Consider the following 18,522-nt stretch of genomic DNA (forward strand, 5'->3'; position numbering starts at 1 on the left):
TCTTACTTTTTTGCTACCAGTAATCCAACTTCAGCTAGTGGTCTCACTATACTGCTGAACTCCAAACTGTTTTCTGCAGAGGAATTACCCAGGAGATATCTGGCATGTATACCCTAAAGAATAAATAATTTCAATATGTGAACTTTAACAAATATCTCAGCATTTTAACATTATACGACAGAGGAATGTTTAATTATTATTCAAGATCTATATTTATTTTAATCTTTGACCAACATAAATTTAAAAAACATATAACCCATCAAATGAGCAGCAAGAGTATCAGAAATAACAATAGTATATACCTATACATGATATTCATAGTAGCTATAAAATTATAAAACAATGGTATAAAGCATAAAAACTATGAAATTTCTATGAAACTTAAAACTATGCAACATAGGATTTGTTAAATTTAAAGTTACTGTAATTTTCATTTACCATAGTCAAAAGCAATAAATGATATTGTATGCTATCCATATCCAGAGCAAATTGATGCCTCTTTTTATTTATTTATTACAAAATAATTTGTTATTTATTTTAGGCTAAGAGATGACAGGTCTCTCACAGATACCTTTAGAGCAATGTAATCAAGTAGAAAATTAAACTACAGTCTCATCTCATATTTTGACACTTTCGTCACTACATTTAATTGGTTCTAAAAGTCTATTTGAAGCACAGTAATGACATCACTTGCAAGCACTCACCAATAGCATAATATTCATCTATTTCAGGCAAAATATGAAATCTGGAATGCTATTACTAATATTGTTATGAGTAAAAGGATTTACAAAAATGCATTAATTATATTTCAATAACTCAATTTAACATTAAAAGGTAAGGTGAAGATTATATATGTTACCTGGCTTATTGAAGCCAACTTAAAATATGAAAGAGCAAGGAAAAAATTAAGATTATGTGGAAAAGTACAGGTATCCCTGAAGCGAGAATAAATCGTGATCAGTTCTTCAGGGGAAGGAATTCCTATGAAAAGCAAATTCATTTATATTAACCTTCAGCTTTGCTGCATGATTTACAGATTACATCACATATATCACAAATGTAGTAAATAAACACATATATTGTATTTGTTTTTTCATATCATGCTATCCACATTAGATAACAAAATTATAGAATTATCTTTGAGCAGTGGTCAGCAATTGACGTTTTCACATCATACAAGCATTTTCTTCGTCTAATATAGAAATGGTTTGCTGGGTTTTTTCCCCCCAGCATATTTTTAGACTTCTCAACATTGGTTGCTGCTCTAAAACATCATAGTGATCTATTCAAGTACTAACCACACTTGACCCTGTTTAGCTTTCTGAGTCATCTAAGCTCAGCTAGGTATTACTAGGCCACAAGTTATAACAGTTTCTCAACCTCAGCAAACTTTAAACTGTGTGAAGTTCAACTCTCATAATTCCCCAGTCAGTCAATATAATAGGTTATATTTAATGAGATGCTTGTAGAAGAGTCTTTCCTTAAGGGAAATTTCTCATTCCACATTGTGGCCTTTTCTAAAGATGTTATATGTTTCAGTCAAATTATTTTACATAATCCATACAACTGCAGTGTGGAGAAACATATAAAGAATACCCCTTATACTCCCTTTACCATTCCCTTATAAAAACATTCATAAACAGTTTTTGTTTCATTTGCTCCTTCTAATCATAACTGCAAGGAAAACCCTATCTTCCAATTCAATAAACCTTTACAAAAAGACTGATACCTCTTCTAGAATAATAAATTCCTAAGTCAATTTCCCTAATTTAGCTCTCTCCAGACATGCTTCTAGCCATTAGGAAGCTACAGCCCTAGAATTTTTAGAAGAATTGTGGTTGAATCAAGTTTTGTCCTGTTATTTTGAGGGCTTATGTAGAATCAAACGCAGGACCCAAAAACCAATAATCAAGACTCGGTATATTATTTATTTATTTTACAATGGAGTCCATTGGAGGAACTATATCCAGAAAATAATGGGAAGGACTCCTAAAGATAAAAGAAGGCACTTATACTTATCCATTTCAGGAAGAAGGAAATAAATGATACAGTCATGCATATACATAGGAAATAGATGACTTAAATACAAATAGTCATAATTAGCTAACTTCAAGATATTTCTCCACTCTCCTATTGTTAATCTCCTTAAAAAGAACTATCGTCTTAATAGAAAGAAACATAAGTTACATTTCCACGGATATTTTTTATAAAGCTTCTTGAAAAGCAGGCACAATTAGCACACATTCCCTCCGTGTTTCTATTTTACTAACACATTTTCATTTCTCCAAGAATTTGTTTTCCTTACACCTAGAGAATATGAAGCATATCTGAGATGGAAAAATGGATCCATCATTATGTTTTTTTCATATTTTACTTTTTTAAAAAAAGACAATAGCTGAGTAGAAGAACAAGCACATACCTGCAATGCTGTTTACATTCTGTAAATTAAGTATGTTTATAGGTTTGATGGTTCTGGGCCAAAAGCAAAAAGCAAGAGTATAAGCCAAGTCTGCCAGAGGATGGCCTAAAGTTGAAAGTTCCCAATCCAACACTGCTGCGACACGGGCCTAGAAACAGAGGAAGAGGACAAAAGTATTGAAAATTTTAATATGATTGCCCTATTTAGTGATTTCGCAATAGCACTTAGACTTATATACTGCTCTATAATGCTTTACAACATTCTCTGAGTGGTTGATGATATCAGCATATTGCCCTCAACAATCTGGGTTTTAATTTACTAACTTCTGAAGATGGAAAGCTTAGTCAACCATGAGCCGGTCAGGAATGAATTACAAGTTGTGGGCAGAATTAGCCTGCAATACTGCATTTCTAATCACTATGCCACCAAGGCTCCTGATGATATGATTTCAGTGCATATTATGTACATGGAACTATAGCCTATGACTTTTGAGAATATTAACATGGATGCATAGAACTTATTTGTTATTGTGTGACTACTGCTAACCTAATTGGCAAAACAAAATGGAAACAGTTACCTTTGCATTAGATCTGAATTTCAGAAGTTCAGCCTTCTTGCACTAAACAAACTGAGGGAGGTGATTCAAATACCATAAAGGAGGGCTTGGATGGCAATGCCACACCTGTGATCTTACAGATTTTTACATCAATCTCTCCCATCCCACCACCCTGATACTGCTGAGTGAAGGATCACCAACTATGCTCTCTCAGAGCCAGTCCTTTACCAAACAGTGTCCTGGTAAGGAATGTATTAAAGCATAGCACACGTGCAAATTTCCATTAGCTGAATTCTTTAGTAGCTAATTCTCATTCATGCATTTCTGTACATTTGAAGCATCACTGATTTTGGAAGACAGAGTAGAAAAGGTAGAAGCAGGAATATATTCAAAGTAGCTAAACCATTGCCCTTTGCATCCAGTTTTGTGGAAGACCAAGGGTCAACTACAGATCCAAAGCACAAGAATATATAGTACTACATAATATCACTGTATTAGGATCAACTAGGAAACAAAGGGCTGAGGCTCCATTCCTTCAGATTTCTGTATTGGGCTATTTATAACTGGGTAAGAATGATTCATGTGTATTCCAAATATTCTTATCTTGCCATTTCTCTAAGCTCATCATATATTTTAGGGAAGGTCTGTGAATTCATACCTGACCATGAAAACAAAGATGCTTTTGCAATGTGTCCCAAAAAACTATTTTCAACTATTTTCAGCTTCAAGGAAGAAGCTATATAGACCTCCTATATATCAGTTGTGACCTCCTCTCATGTTTTAATCATAAGATGTATTCCAGTGTTTTAATCATACTACTAAAATATTGTACAAATAATCCTTGACTTACAACAGTTTGTTTAGTGACTGTTCAAAGTTACAACAGCACTGGAAAAAGTGAGTTATGGCTGTTTTTCACACTTATGACCATTGCAATATCCCCATGATCACGTAATCAAAATTCAGATATTTGGTAACTGACTCATATTTATGATGATTGCAATGTCCCGGGATCATGTGATCACAATTTGTAACTTTCTAACATGCAAAGTTAATACGGAAGCCAGATCCACTTAACAACCATGTTACTAATTTAGCAACTGCAGTGATTCACTTAACCACTGTGGCAGTAAATATCATAAAATGGGGCAAAACTCATTTAACATGTGTCTCACTAAGCAACAGAAATTTTGAGCTCAATTGTGGCCATAACTCAAGGACTACCTGTACTGCATCTCCCATAAGGCTTGTTTAGAAAACAGATCTTACTTTCCTCATGTGAATGTAGAACAAAATGTAATGCATAGTAAATTCAAGAATGTTAGGACTTCACTATGTAATAATACAGAAATTACATCTTTGTTAGTAACACATGAATGTGAATGTGATAACAACCAACACACAAAAAAGTGTTTATTGGAGAGAAAAAAAGCTTACAAGAAGGATACTCCAAGCATTTCTAATTTCTAATAGGAACATTTCATGTAGCAATTTTTCAAATATGCAGTATTTATACAGTCAAATCCCTAAAAGTGATACTGCCATTCAATTAGGAGGGAGGGGGCTTTGAGTCAATTTATTAGCAGTGCCTGTGACAACTGACATTTTACAACTGGCTTACTGGTCCCGAAGCACCTTGAGATCCCCTCACCTTTTGTGGAATGTTTATGATGGCCATGTGGGACAGTTCACATTAATGTCTAACAGAAGATAGCCATGGGAATGTGTTGTGGCCCAGCAGGAGCTGTTGGAGCTGCCACCAGACTCCGACAGCAAGGGGCTCTATGAGTCAGCTCTGGAGGATGTGGAGGACCCTGGACAGGGTTCCGACTCCAAGCAGGGCGCAGAGAGGCTGGTTGGCCACCAGGAGGAGCCTGAGCCTTGGACCAGTGGGGAGCAGATAAGGGAGAGTGATCCGGACACCAGCAGTGAGTTGTTCCTGGATGCCCAGCATCGAAGAGCTAATAGGCGTCAGGAACAATTGCACAGTTACAGGAGGTAATTGTACTCAGCTGGTGGTCATTAGGCTCCTCTCCAGACTATAAAAGGACTGCTTGTGCACACGCCCCTTTTGCAGAAGTCAACACAGGAACCAATGTTGGAGAACATTATTGTGAGCTTGGCAGGTTGGATTGCTGCCACGGCTTATCTGTGCTGGATTGCTGCCCAAGCTTGTCTGTGCCAGTTTGCTGCCAAGGACCTGTCTGTCTGTTAATTAAATGCCGTAACTTATCTTTGGCTTGGAGTGTGTTGGTGTGGGACAAGGGGGGTCAGAACAGGGATGTATGTTTATTCGGTTCTCAGGGCAGTTGGTAAAAGAACCATCTTGTGTATTGGCTAAAATCTGCATTCTATCTAATGGGAGGGGTTTCTACTGCTTTAATTTTACTTGCATTGCCTAAAGGGATTCAGACATTGCTTTGAACTTAATGGTTTCCCTTCTACTTAATAAAAGCTTCCTTTTGAAATACTCTGTTTCAAGAGACTTCAATTTCTTAAGCTAGGAGAGGCAATCCTTACAAATAGACTCTCATCCTGTTTTACAGAAGGAGAAATTAGCACAGCATCACATACCAGGAAATGTTATGGTTTACTGCTATTGTCAAATTATTGGATTCATTTTTTTTATTTTTACTGAATCTGCACTGCATGTTCACAGTTGTTTTTAGCTTGTAACAACTGCAGAATAGGTCCAATAAATAACATTGTGATGATTACTGGTGAGATCTAAAATCTTTTGGCCCTTTAGCTATTTCAAAGTTCAGGATCAAAGTTCTTGGAAACTAATTCTGACTTCACAGTGATCTAGTACTAAATAAAGGGTAAGAATTAAAACCATAGGGGCAAATGCAGTACATATTTCATTTTATCTCTGGCATCATCAACAGGATTTTAAAATGTTTTTGGCTCTGCAAGCCAAAAACAGGCTTCAGGAATGCCGCTTGCAGCCTGTTTTCAGTCTTCATGACCTCCTGTAGCACTCTGTGGGCTGAAAATGGGCACAGAAGGGGAGGGGTTCGCACAATGTAATGTGTGGTTATATGGTAAGATGTATGATCTTACCATATCACCAACCCTTGGCATTTACAGTATTTTCAATGGTACCACCAACCTTTGGCATTTACTGTATTCTCTAAGGAAATTCATTATTCTTCATTGCTCCAGTGAGTTGTGAAAAGGCAGCCCATGCACTCAAAACTTTCAAGAAAGGCGGAGTTAAGAGGACTAACTGAAGCCATAAAGAGGTTTTTAAAAAGTAAAAATTAATTTACTACAGTAATGCCTTACCACTCTCCCCCATTAAGTTTTATTACATCTCTTAAGGAAAGGAATCTGAGAGTGTTTTATAGTTGAACAATATTTGAGAATGAAATATAACAGTTTCTATCCCAAACAATTCTCTTTGGAATTTTTAAAAGATTAGTTAGAAAATCCAGGTAAGCGTTCCCTTCATCTTCGCCTGAAAATATCTCCTAACAGCTCTGTGAGTCAAAGGGTAATTAGTGTATGTTACAACTCAAAAATAATGGGAATCCCTGACTTAACAACCATTCATTTAGTGTCTGTTCATGCCCACTATGGCCATGTCCACCCTTCTGCCATATCCATGCCCACCCTCAGCCACACCCCACCATTACCTCTGGCCCTCCAAGATCAAACCCAACCCCTGATGCAGCCCACAATGAAATTGAGTTTAACACCCTTGCTCTACAAGTACTATAGACATTTGTTTTTAAACAGATCCACTAGAATTAATACTGCAAAATACAAATGCTCTATTGACTGGAAAATGCATTTTATGCTGATATGCCAAGGAATTGATAGATGGGGAGATCTTGTTATTTTCAGATCTGTCTCTGTATATGTTGCACTGTAGTTTCATAGAATAATATTCTTGAAGCATATTTTAGTTCAGATATTGAGATGTGACAAAATAAATACTCTTGATAATATATTCTGCAGGTTTGCACAATTTGTTGCTTATGCAAGGTGAATTTAATTCACACTTCAAACACTCCCAATGTTGCTTAACTACATTCCCAGCTGTCTGATGTAAGGGAACATAACTCTGGCACTGAGAGTTAATGAACAAACCATTTAGAAAAGAGAGGGAGGTCCAGAAAAGATTACTCTGTTTTAGGAAGCTTGTTTTTAGGAAAGAAGGAAGAGAGAGAGAGAGAAACTCAAAAAACTCTTGCTTTGATTTTGTTTAGTATAAAATGTAGTAGAGGGAAATTTTGACAAACTTATAAGATTATATTATTATATACTATAACAATAAAAGGCTGACACAAAACGAAATAGTAGAAGTTACTTTAAAAATGCAATCTGATACCTCTCTTGGATCAAAGATGATGTTATCTATTCTAAAGTCACCATGAATCAAAGTAATTTCATTATCAGCATCATCAGGTAAATTGTTCGTTAACCATTCAGATAATTCTGTCATAGCTGGAATTTGGATATGAGCAGCTGCCTTATATTGCCTCATCCAAGTTGAGACCTAAAAGCAAACCATAATCAAAATTAGTCTGAAGTTGATAGTGAATGAAAGAGACTTTGATTTTTGAGAAGACTCCTTGGAATATCACATTCACTACACTGTGTTTTAAACAATTTCAAATTATTTGAATTGCTATTATTGGTGCACTGCCATTTTAATGTCTTCATCTCTGTTGGAATTAATTTCTGTTCCTCACTATAGCCTATATACAAACAAAAGCTAATTATCACTTCCTTAACATTTTACCTTTTAGGCTGTTTTTCCTAACTACCGTGCTAATGTAATTATTGTGAGCAGTCAGGAAAACATATCATTCAATATTCCATAACTCTTTAAATGTAATAACTTTATTTAACATCACAAAGTTTGAAGTATCAAGATCTGCAATATGTAAAAAAACATTGGTCTTACCTGAACGTGTCTTTTAAGAAGAAGGGGGAGAGTGGTCACGTGTGGATGTTCTCACAGCCTGATTGGTCCAAAGACTGAGAGCAAACTCTTAAATACTGGTGCCTTCCATCCTAATCCAGTTTCCTCGAAGGCGAACGGTAGAACTGAAACAACAAAAACAACAACAACAAACCCCACGGGAACCACCCGGGGCCCTCCCCTTGGCCCCAAAGGAAAAATCCCCAGGGCAGGTCGTGACCACTCCCTCCCTTCCTCTTAAAAGACATGTTCAGGTAAGACCAATGTTCTTTTTCCAGAGGAAGGGAGGGAGTGGTCATGTGTGGGACATATCCAGGCTACAGTCCCAGGGAGGGAAAACAGGAAACCACTAAGGCCCAAGGGGAGCATCAGCCGCCACCCTCTGCAAGACCCTCCAACCAAATGACGCGTCCGCCGAAGCGAAGGCATCCAGACAATAATGTTGGATGAAAGGTGTCGGAGAAGCCCAAGTGGCCGCATGACAAATGTCTTCAAACGGGGCCCTTGGGGCCCACGCCACCATGGTCGTGGCACTCCCAGTAGAATGGGTTGTGATGCCCAATGGGACCGGCCAACTAGCTGCTCCGTAGGCCTCCGCAATGGCCTGCCTCAGCCAACGGCCAATGGTGGCCGAGGACACTCTAGAACCTAACATTCCGGGCTGGAATGAAACAAACAAGGCCTCCGACCTACAGACCCCCTCGGTCCATCGGAGATAAATCCGCAGAGCACGGCACACATCCAACCGATGCCAGAGCCTCTCCCTATCATTGGATGGGCCCAGGCAAAAGTCAGGCAGGACGATCTCCTGAGCCCTATGAAAGGGAGTGTTCACCTTCGGGAGGAAGGTAGGATCAAGGCGAAGCACCACCCTGTCCTGGTGAAAATGGCAAAGGTCGTCCCTGGAAGACAGGGTGCCCAGTTCAGAAATACGTTGGGCGGAGGTAACCGCCACCAGGAAGGCCACTTTCAGAGACAAGAACCGCAGATGAACAGACTGGAGAGGTTCGAATAGGGCCCCCGTCAAAACCCTGAAAACCAGGGGAAGATCCCACGTGGGGAACTGGTGGATGGGGGGAGGCCTGAGATTAGCCGCCCCCTTCAAAAAACGCTTGATCAGGTAACATGGGAGAGGGAAGAAGATCCCACGCCCCCCAAGACCGAAGACAAAGCTGCCACCTGGCGGCGCAACGTATTCTGAGAAAGCCCGTCGTCAAAGCCCTTTTGCAGGAAGTCCAAGATATTGGGAATACTGGCTCTGTCGGGAGAAATGCCAAGAGGAGAACACCACCAGACAAAGGCCGCCCAGGTGGAATTGTAGATGAGGGTCGTTAAAGGACGCTGAGATGCCTCGATTGTACAAATGACCCCGGAGGACAGGTTAGCCCGCTCAGCAGCCGCCGTTCAAGAGCCAGGCAGTCAGATGGAGCCACTGGGGCTCTGGGTAAAGGAGGACCCCCTGCCGCAAGACCATATCCTCCTGTGGAATCCTCCACAGAGGAGCCACCAACAGCTGGACTAGGTCTGCGAACCAAGGCCTCCTTGGCCAATAAGGGGCCACCACAATGACCAGAGCCTTCTCTGCTACCACCTCCCGGATGGTCCCCAGAACGAGGGGGATGGGAGGAAATGCACACAGAAGGTGCGGCCATCTGCTCCTGAGGGCGTCCGTGCCCTCCGCAGACCTGGACAGGAAACGGGTGAAAAACCTGGGAAGTTGTGAGTTTGTGGGTGAGGCGAACAGATCCACCAGAGGAGTGCCGAACCTCTGACAGATCCTCCGAAACAACGACAGATGGAGTTGCCACTCGCCATTGTCCAGAGTCACCCGACTCAGCCAATCCGCTTGGGCGTTAGAGAGCCCGGAGATGTACTCCAACACCAAGGACAACAGGTGCCTCTCCGCCCAGGCACCCAGCCTCAGAGCCTCCAGCCAGAGAGCCCGAGATTGGGTCCCCCCCTGACGATTGATGTGGGCCTTGGTGGCCACATTGTCCGTCAGGAGAAGCCCCACACTGAGGCCTGAAAGTGTCGTAGAGCCAGGCGGGCTGCCTTCAGCTCCAACCAATTTAAGTTGTGGCGGAGATCCGAGGCCGTCCACCTGCCCTAAGCCATGCGGGAACCCACCAGGGCCCCCCCACCCGAACAGACTTGCATCCGTGGTGACGGTCACCCTATCCGACTCCCAGAAGCAGCAGCCCTCTGAATGGCCGGGGAAAGCCACCACCCCAGCGAGACCTGGACCCCCACCGAGAGGCGGAGAGTCCAAAGAGAATTGCTCAATCACCCCCTCAGAAAGGGAATGAGCTCCCACTGGAGGTGAAGTCTGGCCCACGGGACAATCCCAATGCAAGAAACCATCTTGCCCAATAACTGCGATAGAGTGAGGATCGAAACTAACCGACTTTCGCAAACACTTCTTGCCAGTTGACATAGGCTGCTCTGAGGCTCCTGGGACAGACGCACCACCCCTGACACAGAGTCTATGACCATCTCCAGGTAGAGAATGCATATGGAGGGGGAAAGATGGCTCTTGGGGAAGTTCACCAAAAACCCTAGGCTCTGAAGGCTTCGAATGGTGAGCCGAAGGTCCGAGATGGCCTGAGAAAGAGACCCTGCCTGAACCAAGACATTGTCTAAATAACATTGGAGCCGTACCGGGATGGAGCGCAGATGAGCCGCCAGGGTCGCCAGAACCTTCGTGAAGGCCCAGGGAACCAAGGCCAGCCTGAAGGGAAGAGCCCTGTATTGGTAGTGGCGGTTCCCATGAGAGAACCTTAGGAACCTGCGATGACTGGCCAGAATTGGGATGTGAAGATAGGCCTCTGTGAGGTCTACCAAAGCCAAGAAGTCCCCCCTCCAGACACCCTGAAGGATAGACTTGAGGGAGGACATTTTGAATCGCCTGTACACCAGAAAATGGTTCAGGTGTTTGAGGTCCAGAATTGCCATCCAGCCCCCCGAGCTCTTCGGAACCACGAACAGATTGGAGTAGTGGCCCAGGCCCCACTCCTCCAGAGGAACTGCTCCACTGCCTAAATGTCAAGAAGATGGGCGATGGCCTGATCCATCAGGCGGCGGCGCTCCAGGCTCCAGGATGGAGGGAATGACCTGAAGAGATTCGGAGCGGTGTAGAGAAATTCTAACCTGAGACCATGATGAACCGTGGCTCGGACCCAAGCATCCAACGTGATCTCGTCCCATCAATCCGCAGAGAGGGAAAGGCGGCCGCCAATGGGACGACTCGGTTTCGAATCACTTCCTTCTGCGGTAGGGACGGCCACCTCCGCCATGAAAGGGCCGCCTGGACTGGTGTTGGAAGCGATTTCTGTCCTGAAAGGACGACCTGGGAAACTGCCTGTCAGATCGGAAAGAAGAAAAATGCTGGTTATAGTCATAATCTGTAGCCCTATACTGTTGCCTACGATAAGGATGAGACTTAGACTAGGGCTTCTTAGCATTAGATGGAAGAACCTTCTTCTTGTCTTTATTCTCGACCAGAATGGGGTCGAGGGCCTTCCCCAAAAGATTAGGCCCTTTGAAAGGAGCGGCCGCCAAGTTCCACCTGGCCTTGTTATCCATCTGCCAGTGATGCAGCCATAGGAGCCTGTGAGACGTGACAGAAGTGGCCAAGCACTGGATGCAAACTTGACCGTGTCCAGGGTTGCATCAGCGGAAAACTGGCAGGCCGCCATGATCTTGATGAGATCCTGGTGGAGCTGCTCGTCCTGGATCGGAATGCGCTCCTGGAGCTGCTTAAGCCACATGACCGTGGCTCGGTTAAAATAGGACGCCGAGGCTGCGGACCTGATAGCCCATGCAGTGGCATTAAAGTTCTTCCTCAAGGTAAGCTCAGTGCACTTATCCTCCGGCTTCAATTTATCTACTGCATCGCCCGATTCCACCGGAGAGCAGGAGACCAGGGTGGCCACTGGAGTGTCAATGGCCGGTAACTGAATGGCCCGGGCAAAGGCCTGCTCTACATTATAGTGCCAGCGGTCATTACTCCCAGAAGCCGAGAAATTGGAGGGATGCGGCCACTGGTTGGTCAGGACCTCCATGAATAAGGGAGGAGCTGGAATCTCCTCCTTATTCGTGGCCGAAAACATGGCCATGTCAGGATCCCTAGGTGAAGGGACCGAAGGGTCCCCCGTCCCCACCTTGGTGGTTTTCCTTGCCTTGCCCAAGAGAATCTTGAACATGGCAGGGACAAAGAGGCCTGAAGAAGAAGGCTCATCTGAGGGGGCCGCATCCTCATCCTCCGAGAAACCCATGTCCTGCAAATTTTCCTCCCCCATACTGAAGCTTTGCTAACCATAGAAGGAGAGGCAGCATGATACTGGGACCGGCCCGGACCCCCATGCCTGGAAGAAAAAGAACTCCTATCCCGCTGGGCAATGCCACGCGAAATGGCTGCAGAAATAAGTCTTTTAAGACCTTCAGGGAGGCGATCCAAGTCCTCCACATCACCATAAGCAGAACTAGGCCCCAGGGGAGCCAACCTGCGAGGGGAGCAAGGATACCAGACGTACCCTCCAAAGGATCACCTGTGGGAGAGGGGGATCCCCTCCTCCTGGCATAGGCATAAGGCCTGTCGGGTGAGATCGAGGAAGAAGAAGGGCTAAACCCCCTAGGAGAAGACTGACTAGAAATAGGCCTGAGAGGAGACCGGCACCTGTTCCGGGCTTACTTGGCCTGCCTCTCTGCCCTAGCAAATGTCTTTTCAATTGCCCTGTGCCACCTGGCCTCCTCCCTGGTGGAGGACCTAGATGGGTGCTGGGTAGCCAAGGACCCCGAGGGGGGACCCCTTGCCCCACCTCCCGCTCCAGGGTTTCACCACCCCTGATCGGGCCCACCACCTGGCCCTGGGAAATCTCTGCCCCCTTGTCCATAGCTTACTCACGTGTCCGATGAAGGAAGCAGGAAACACCGGCCTCTGTAGGCCCCGTCGGGACAAGGGCCTACTAGCTTGCAGGGGAGCTAGGCCAAAACGCCCTCTGGCCAGGCCTCACACTCACCGTAGAGAGAAGCAGAAGCCCCGCGCACCTGGAGGCAGCCAAAATGGCCGCCGGAGCTCTGTGCATGGGCGAGGAATCTCAACAAACCCAAGTGGCTCAGCCGGGCTTCCAGGAGCCAGCACCGCTCAAAGCAAAGTCGGGGAGAGCCATGCGGCACCCAGGCACGCTCTCCTCACCCCCACTCATTCCCTGCAAAGGCAAGCAGGAAGCTGGTTGCAGCGGCAGCCGCCCAGATGAATCAGCGGCTCCCGAGAGGCTCGTGCACTCCACGTGGCGCCAAAGCCGCTTTCACCGCCATTCCCTTAAGGGAGAGCTGCCCCTTTTGCAGCTGAATCCTGGAGCTGGCAACCCCACAATCCCGGAGATAGGGCTGAGGCTCCGGTCCCACGGGGAGGGGAGGAAATGCTCCACAGGGCCCTCCCCAACCGCCCGAGGCAGAGAATTGTTCCTTGGGACCGCAGCTGCACAATTTAGAATTTAAAATTCTAAAAAACTTTTAAAGTGCCCAATTAAGCCAAATGAAAGATCAGACTGAAATAAACAGAATCCTACCATGGAATATTCTCAACAGTTCTTGGACCAAGAAAGACTGAGAGGAAACTGGGTTAGGACTGGAAGGCACCAGTATTTAAGAGTTTGCTTTCAGTCTTTGGACCAATCAAGCTGTGAGAATACCCACACGTGACCACTGACTCCCTTCCTCTGGAAAATAGCAAGAGTCTCTGTACTTTTTAATTACTTATTTTTCACTATGAAAATCATAAGAGTAGACAGAATGGGAAAGGGTTTATGAAATATTTACCTGCCTCTTACAGTAACCTGCTCCCCGTCCATAGTCCTGGAGGCCTAATGAATTAACTTTGAAGGAGTGCAGCTTTGCAAGAGTTTCTATTATTGCTATATATAAAGCTGATCTTTCTGCTGGGCTTACTTCAGGTAATGTGATATCTCGGAAGATGCGACCCTGAGACATAATTGAAATCATAAGGAAATAAGAAAAAAAAAGGATACCATTGAAATATAAAAGGATTTGGTTCCACCTTCTTTGTCTAATTATTTGAAATACTAGAATTAAATTCAAACTTGCTGATCCACAAGGAGATTTCATTCCACTTAAAGGGGAGCAAAACTTTTTCTTTCTTTCTTTCTTTCTTTCTTTCTTTCTTTCTTTCTTTCTTTCTTTCCTTCCTTCCTTCCTTCCTTCCTTCCTTCCTTCCTTCCTCTGGAAAATAGCAAGAGGCTCTGTACTTTTCAATTACTTATTTTTCACTATGAAAATCGTAAGAGTAGACAGAATGGGATTCCTTCCTTTTCTTTCTTTCTTTCTTTATTTATTTATTTATCTACCTATCTGATATTTATCTACCTATCTAAACCTGGCGGCTGACAATGATATTCAATAAAACCTGCATAAATATAAGCACGTTAATAACAATGTATTAAATACATTATTGATATAATAACAATGTATTAAATACATTGATATAATAACAATGTATTAAATGCATTGAGATAATAACAAAGTATTAAATACATTATTGATATAATTAATTAATTGCCAATTTATTAAATTTGTATGCTGATTCCCAGAAATTCATCAGAGCCTCATATAACCCAATCACCACATCATACTCATTCTATATTTACATTTATAGGATTCACTTCGATCCTAGATCAATGCCTGGGTGAGAAGGCAAATATTCACAGCCTCCAAAAGGCTAATAAAGTGGAGAGGGGCCTCTAAAACTCAGGCAGTATGTTTTTTGAAAGGGGTAGAGATATCATGAAAAAGGTCCCACAAGATAGCAGAATTTAGGAGAAGAAATCTACAATGCACCCACCCCGTGCATCCTGACCTGGTGGAGAGATGATAATCTTGATTCAGGGTTGGTTGCTGCCGGCGTTACTGCCGGTTCGCAATCCGTGCACAATGTGAGTGTGCACCAGATGGGCACTGTGGGTGTGTGCACTCTTCAATGTAAATTTTTCATACACAGAACAATTTACACTGAACTGCACACACCTAGTCATCAAAATCCAAAATGGCGGCAGCCAAGCGGCAGTGAGGAATCCAGTTTGTGGGCGTGGCAGGCCTGGGTTGCTTCTGGTTCTGTGACCATGCCTGAATTCCACCAACGGTTTGGCTGAATCAGGCCAAACCAGCAGCAACCCATCTCTGCCTTCAATGGTATCCAGAAAATAACTGGAAGTCACTTCAGCTGTCAGAATAGCAGTATAACACAGGAAAGGATCTACTAGTTACTTCCCTTTGGCACTAAGGAGTTATGTTTGCAAATTATCCTTTCCCATTTTAGCCCTATACCATCACAAATATTCTTCTGGAGAGTCCTACAATCTTTGACAGTAAATCATTTTTATTGTAAAGTTTGAGGTATCTTATTCATTTATTGACTTACTCACTCACTGACTGTACAGCCACTCATTTCAGCAAGTGATCTGGATTGTGAATCAATTTAAAATAAGTTAAAAACAAATTTCTATCATAAACACAAAAATGAAAATATACAGCAACCAAGGAATATTTTCCCTTTAAATTCCCCCAACACAAAAAGAGGCCAAACATGTTTTACTTCTATGCACTCTAGCCTGTAAATCATTGAGCCACACCTCATACCAGTGTTACCCTCTGATATGAAGAAAAATGATATTCTTAGCAACACAAAATTTGTCTGTGTTGATTTAGAGGGCATCACTTCTTATGATGCTATAGTAACTGCAGGGATCTCTGGATTCTGGTCTAAAAATGTGAATAGTCAAGTCAATGTGGCTGCAAGGAGGACACTAACCTGAACATGTTGCATCATATAAAACTCTGTTCCGATCACTGAAACATCACTGCAGTATAAAAGAGGTTCAGGAACTGGAAACCCAGCTGCATACAAAACTTTTTGAATCCAATATTCTCTGTCAATCTGGGATATTTGTAGGATGTACAAAAATATGGACATTAAAAACATGAACAGGATATGATCCATAGAAAGCATGTTCATTGTATTCAAATTGGTAGAATTGAAGAATATGGTGAAGTACTAAATACTTCAGCAAATAATGATAGTGTAGCATTTCATAAGCATTATAATTTCTATAAATTCAATGGAGCTTTTCTCCATTTTAAAATTCTATTTTAATATCATGAAAAATAATAGCAAATAGGCTTCCTACTTAGTAGAATATGAGCATCAACAGAATACAAACTGCCCCAGCTGAGGTATTTTGGGGAGCCGGAATGCTTTTTCAGCTTCATTGATCTTGAATAAATAAATCAAAATGATCCTAGAACTTATGATTTATAATTTAGAATGAAAACCATGCTGGAGGGAAGGGACATGGAATGAAACAGCTTTTAGCTGGAGTTTAAGAATAATGATGTTTTGCAGTAGTTTTACTCACTACTGAATCATAGTGCCTCTCTAGATGGCTTGCCAAACTGCCAAAGCATTCCCAAGACAAACACAAAGAGCAATAATACTTAATTATAACAGTTTAGTACCTTGTGAGCCTGAGGTAGGAGAGGGCCATGAGGCTTCTTTCTAAGCACATAGGTTTTAAGTCCTTTCTTCAAGTAAAAGGTGGGGTTTGATTGTCCAGAACTACATAAACATAGTGAGATATAACAGATAATAGTAATTATTACTAATGAGTAGATAAGAAGCTATTATTTATATCAGTGACTTTTAAATTAGACTTTTCTAAGCCTTGAATAAGTTATTATCGCCACAAAAAAGACCTCAGATTCTCTTGATTTACAGAAAAGTCTCAGCAACAGCACTCCCTCAACTCACAATTACAAATTGTTCCATTATCCCCAGGATATTCCTAAATTAAGCTCAGTTTAAGAACTGCTGACTTCTACCATGAGTTCCTCAAGCTCAGTACTTTAAAACAGACTGAATAATTCTCTGGGCATTTTTAATGTTAAGAATTGAACAAGCAGTTCTCTATATATTAATATGCATTCAACAATGGACCTCTTCCTAGAATTATGCTTAAGATTCATTTTATTTCATTTGGACTATTTTCCAAATGGAAAGCTACACCTCTCAGCCTGTATAGACAATAGTGAGGGAACAAAGGAGTAGTAGTGTTTCCTCAGTTTGCACTAGAGAAAAAATAATTTCAAAACAAAACTCCCACACTGTATAAGTCATTTATTATCAGTATGATGAAAGGCAAAGGTATTATTTCTCACAGATTAAAAAGAGATCACAATCTCTGATTACGTTAAATATGCCTTTTATATTTTCTTTCCCCATCAGCTTCCATTCTCTCCTCTTCATGCTTCTCCCTGCATCCACCAATAACTTTGTTTATATGTAATATCAATTTCTTAGGACTGTGCTTCATATTGATGAAGTAGATTGGGATCCATGAAATCTAACGGCATAATTAATATGTTAGTCATTGCAATGCCATAAAACTCACTATTGTTTTTACTCTGCAAAAAAAAAAAATGTTTCAGAAGTCTCCTGATATGATGCATTAAATCCAGACTGACTAAATTGTGTATAGAGGTTCCTTTCTCCACATCAGCCCCTTCAATTTGGCAGCCTTCAGATGGTCATCCTAGTCAGATATATCAAGCCTTGCATTTCCTCATCCAAAACGTGATTGTGCCATGTTAGGGAATAATGTTTCACATGGTTAGAGAAATTCTAGGTTATCTATTTCCCATGAGAAATATCACACATGACCAGCAGCTTTCAATATTGTAAAATGTTTAATTGATACCATTGCATTTTTCCTTTTCTGTTCCACTTGCAAATTCTATGATAGTCAGAAAAACTACCCTATAAAGTAGTACAGGAATAAAACAAGATCAGCATGTATACATAATGTCCATTCTGACCCGTATGTATACATAATGCCCATTCTGACCTGTATTATAGTTTATATTAATATAGCATCCTATTCCTCTATTCCAGATGATAAGACTAAATGTAATGGACTAAGATACAGAAGAGATTTTGGAGAGATATAATTGGATATACTAAACCATAGTTCAATACATCAGAAAAATCTGTTATACCATAAACAATGGGGAGGATGAATAATTGTTTGGCACTCATTTATCTTTGGATTTCCTGCATCAAGCTGAGTCCTACGATATATCCAACAAGAACCCTTGACACTTTTATTATTCTAACACAAAACTAAACCTCTCTCTTGCGCAACCGTGTGTGTGTGTGTGTGTGTGTGTGTTTGTGTGTGTGTGTGTATAAATATATACATACATACATACATATATCCCCCCCCAAAAGATTTCAATTTGTTTTTCAATTGAATTATACAGAAGAAATTCTTCTTTTTAAAATTATTTTATTTTTTTTGTTACATAAACAACATATACCCACAACAGTGAAAAAAACAGAACAAAAAAAGAACAAGAAACAAAACAGAAAAAAAAATCATCACATATAGCATGTCATTTGGTTACAGGTGTTTTAACATTTATCATTTTTATACATTTATTATTTCATTTAATAGGTATAATATACGGTTTGGGTTGCTTTGTTTACCATCCCTTCTTCCTGTTATAACACCACCTTATTTTCCCTTTCTTTTCTCCCTTCTTCCC

The 18,522-nt window shown here is 41.8% G+C and overlaps 1 protein-coding gene across 2 annotated transcripts in view; it reads right to left on the reverse strand.

Moving 5' to 3' along the window:
- Nucleotides 1–18,522, reverse strand: part of ACAD11 (acyl-CoA dehydrogenase family member 11) — a 101,356-nt gene that overhangs the window by 67,904 nt on the left and 14,930 nt on the right. The window contains exons 2-8 of one of the 2 annotated variants that reach the window (XM_032235164.1): nucleotides 16,438–16,537; nucleotides 15,734–15,859; nucleotides 13,729–13,890; nucleotides 7,312–7,479; nucleotides 2,420–2,567; nucleotides 860–981; nucleotides 7–113 (exon numbers count right to left, since the gene is read on the reverse strand). In XM_032235164.1, coding sequence (XP_032091055.1) covers nucleotides 7–113; nucleotides 860–981; nucleotides 2,420–2,567; nucleotides 7,312–7,479; nucleotides 13,729–13,890; nucleotides 15,734–15,859; nucleotides 16,438–16,537 — 933 coding nt within the window. Of the gene's footprint in view, nucleotides 1–6; nucleotides 114–859; nucleotides 982–2,419; nucleotides 2,568–7,311; nucleotides 7,480–7,890; nucleotides 7,927–13,728; nucleotides 13,891–15,733; nucleotides 15,860–16,437; nucleotides 16,538–18,522 lie in introns of those variants that run through there. The other variant, XM_032235165.1, reaches the window with a different exon arrangement.

This window comes from Thamnophis elegans, chromosome Z, assembly GCF_009769535.1.
Source record: "Thamnophis elegans isolate rThaEle1 chromosome Z, rThaEle1.pri, whole genome shotgun sequence".
In the NCBI taxonomy this organism is placed as follows: Eukaryota; Metazoa; Chordata; class Lepidosauria; order Squamata; family Colubridae; genus Thamnophis; species Thamnophis elegans.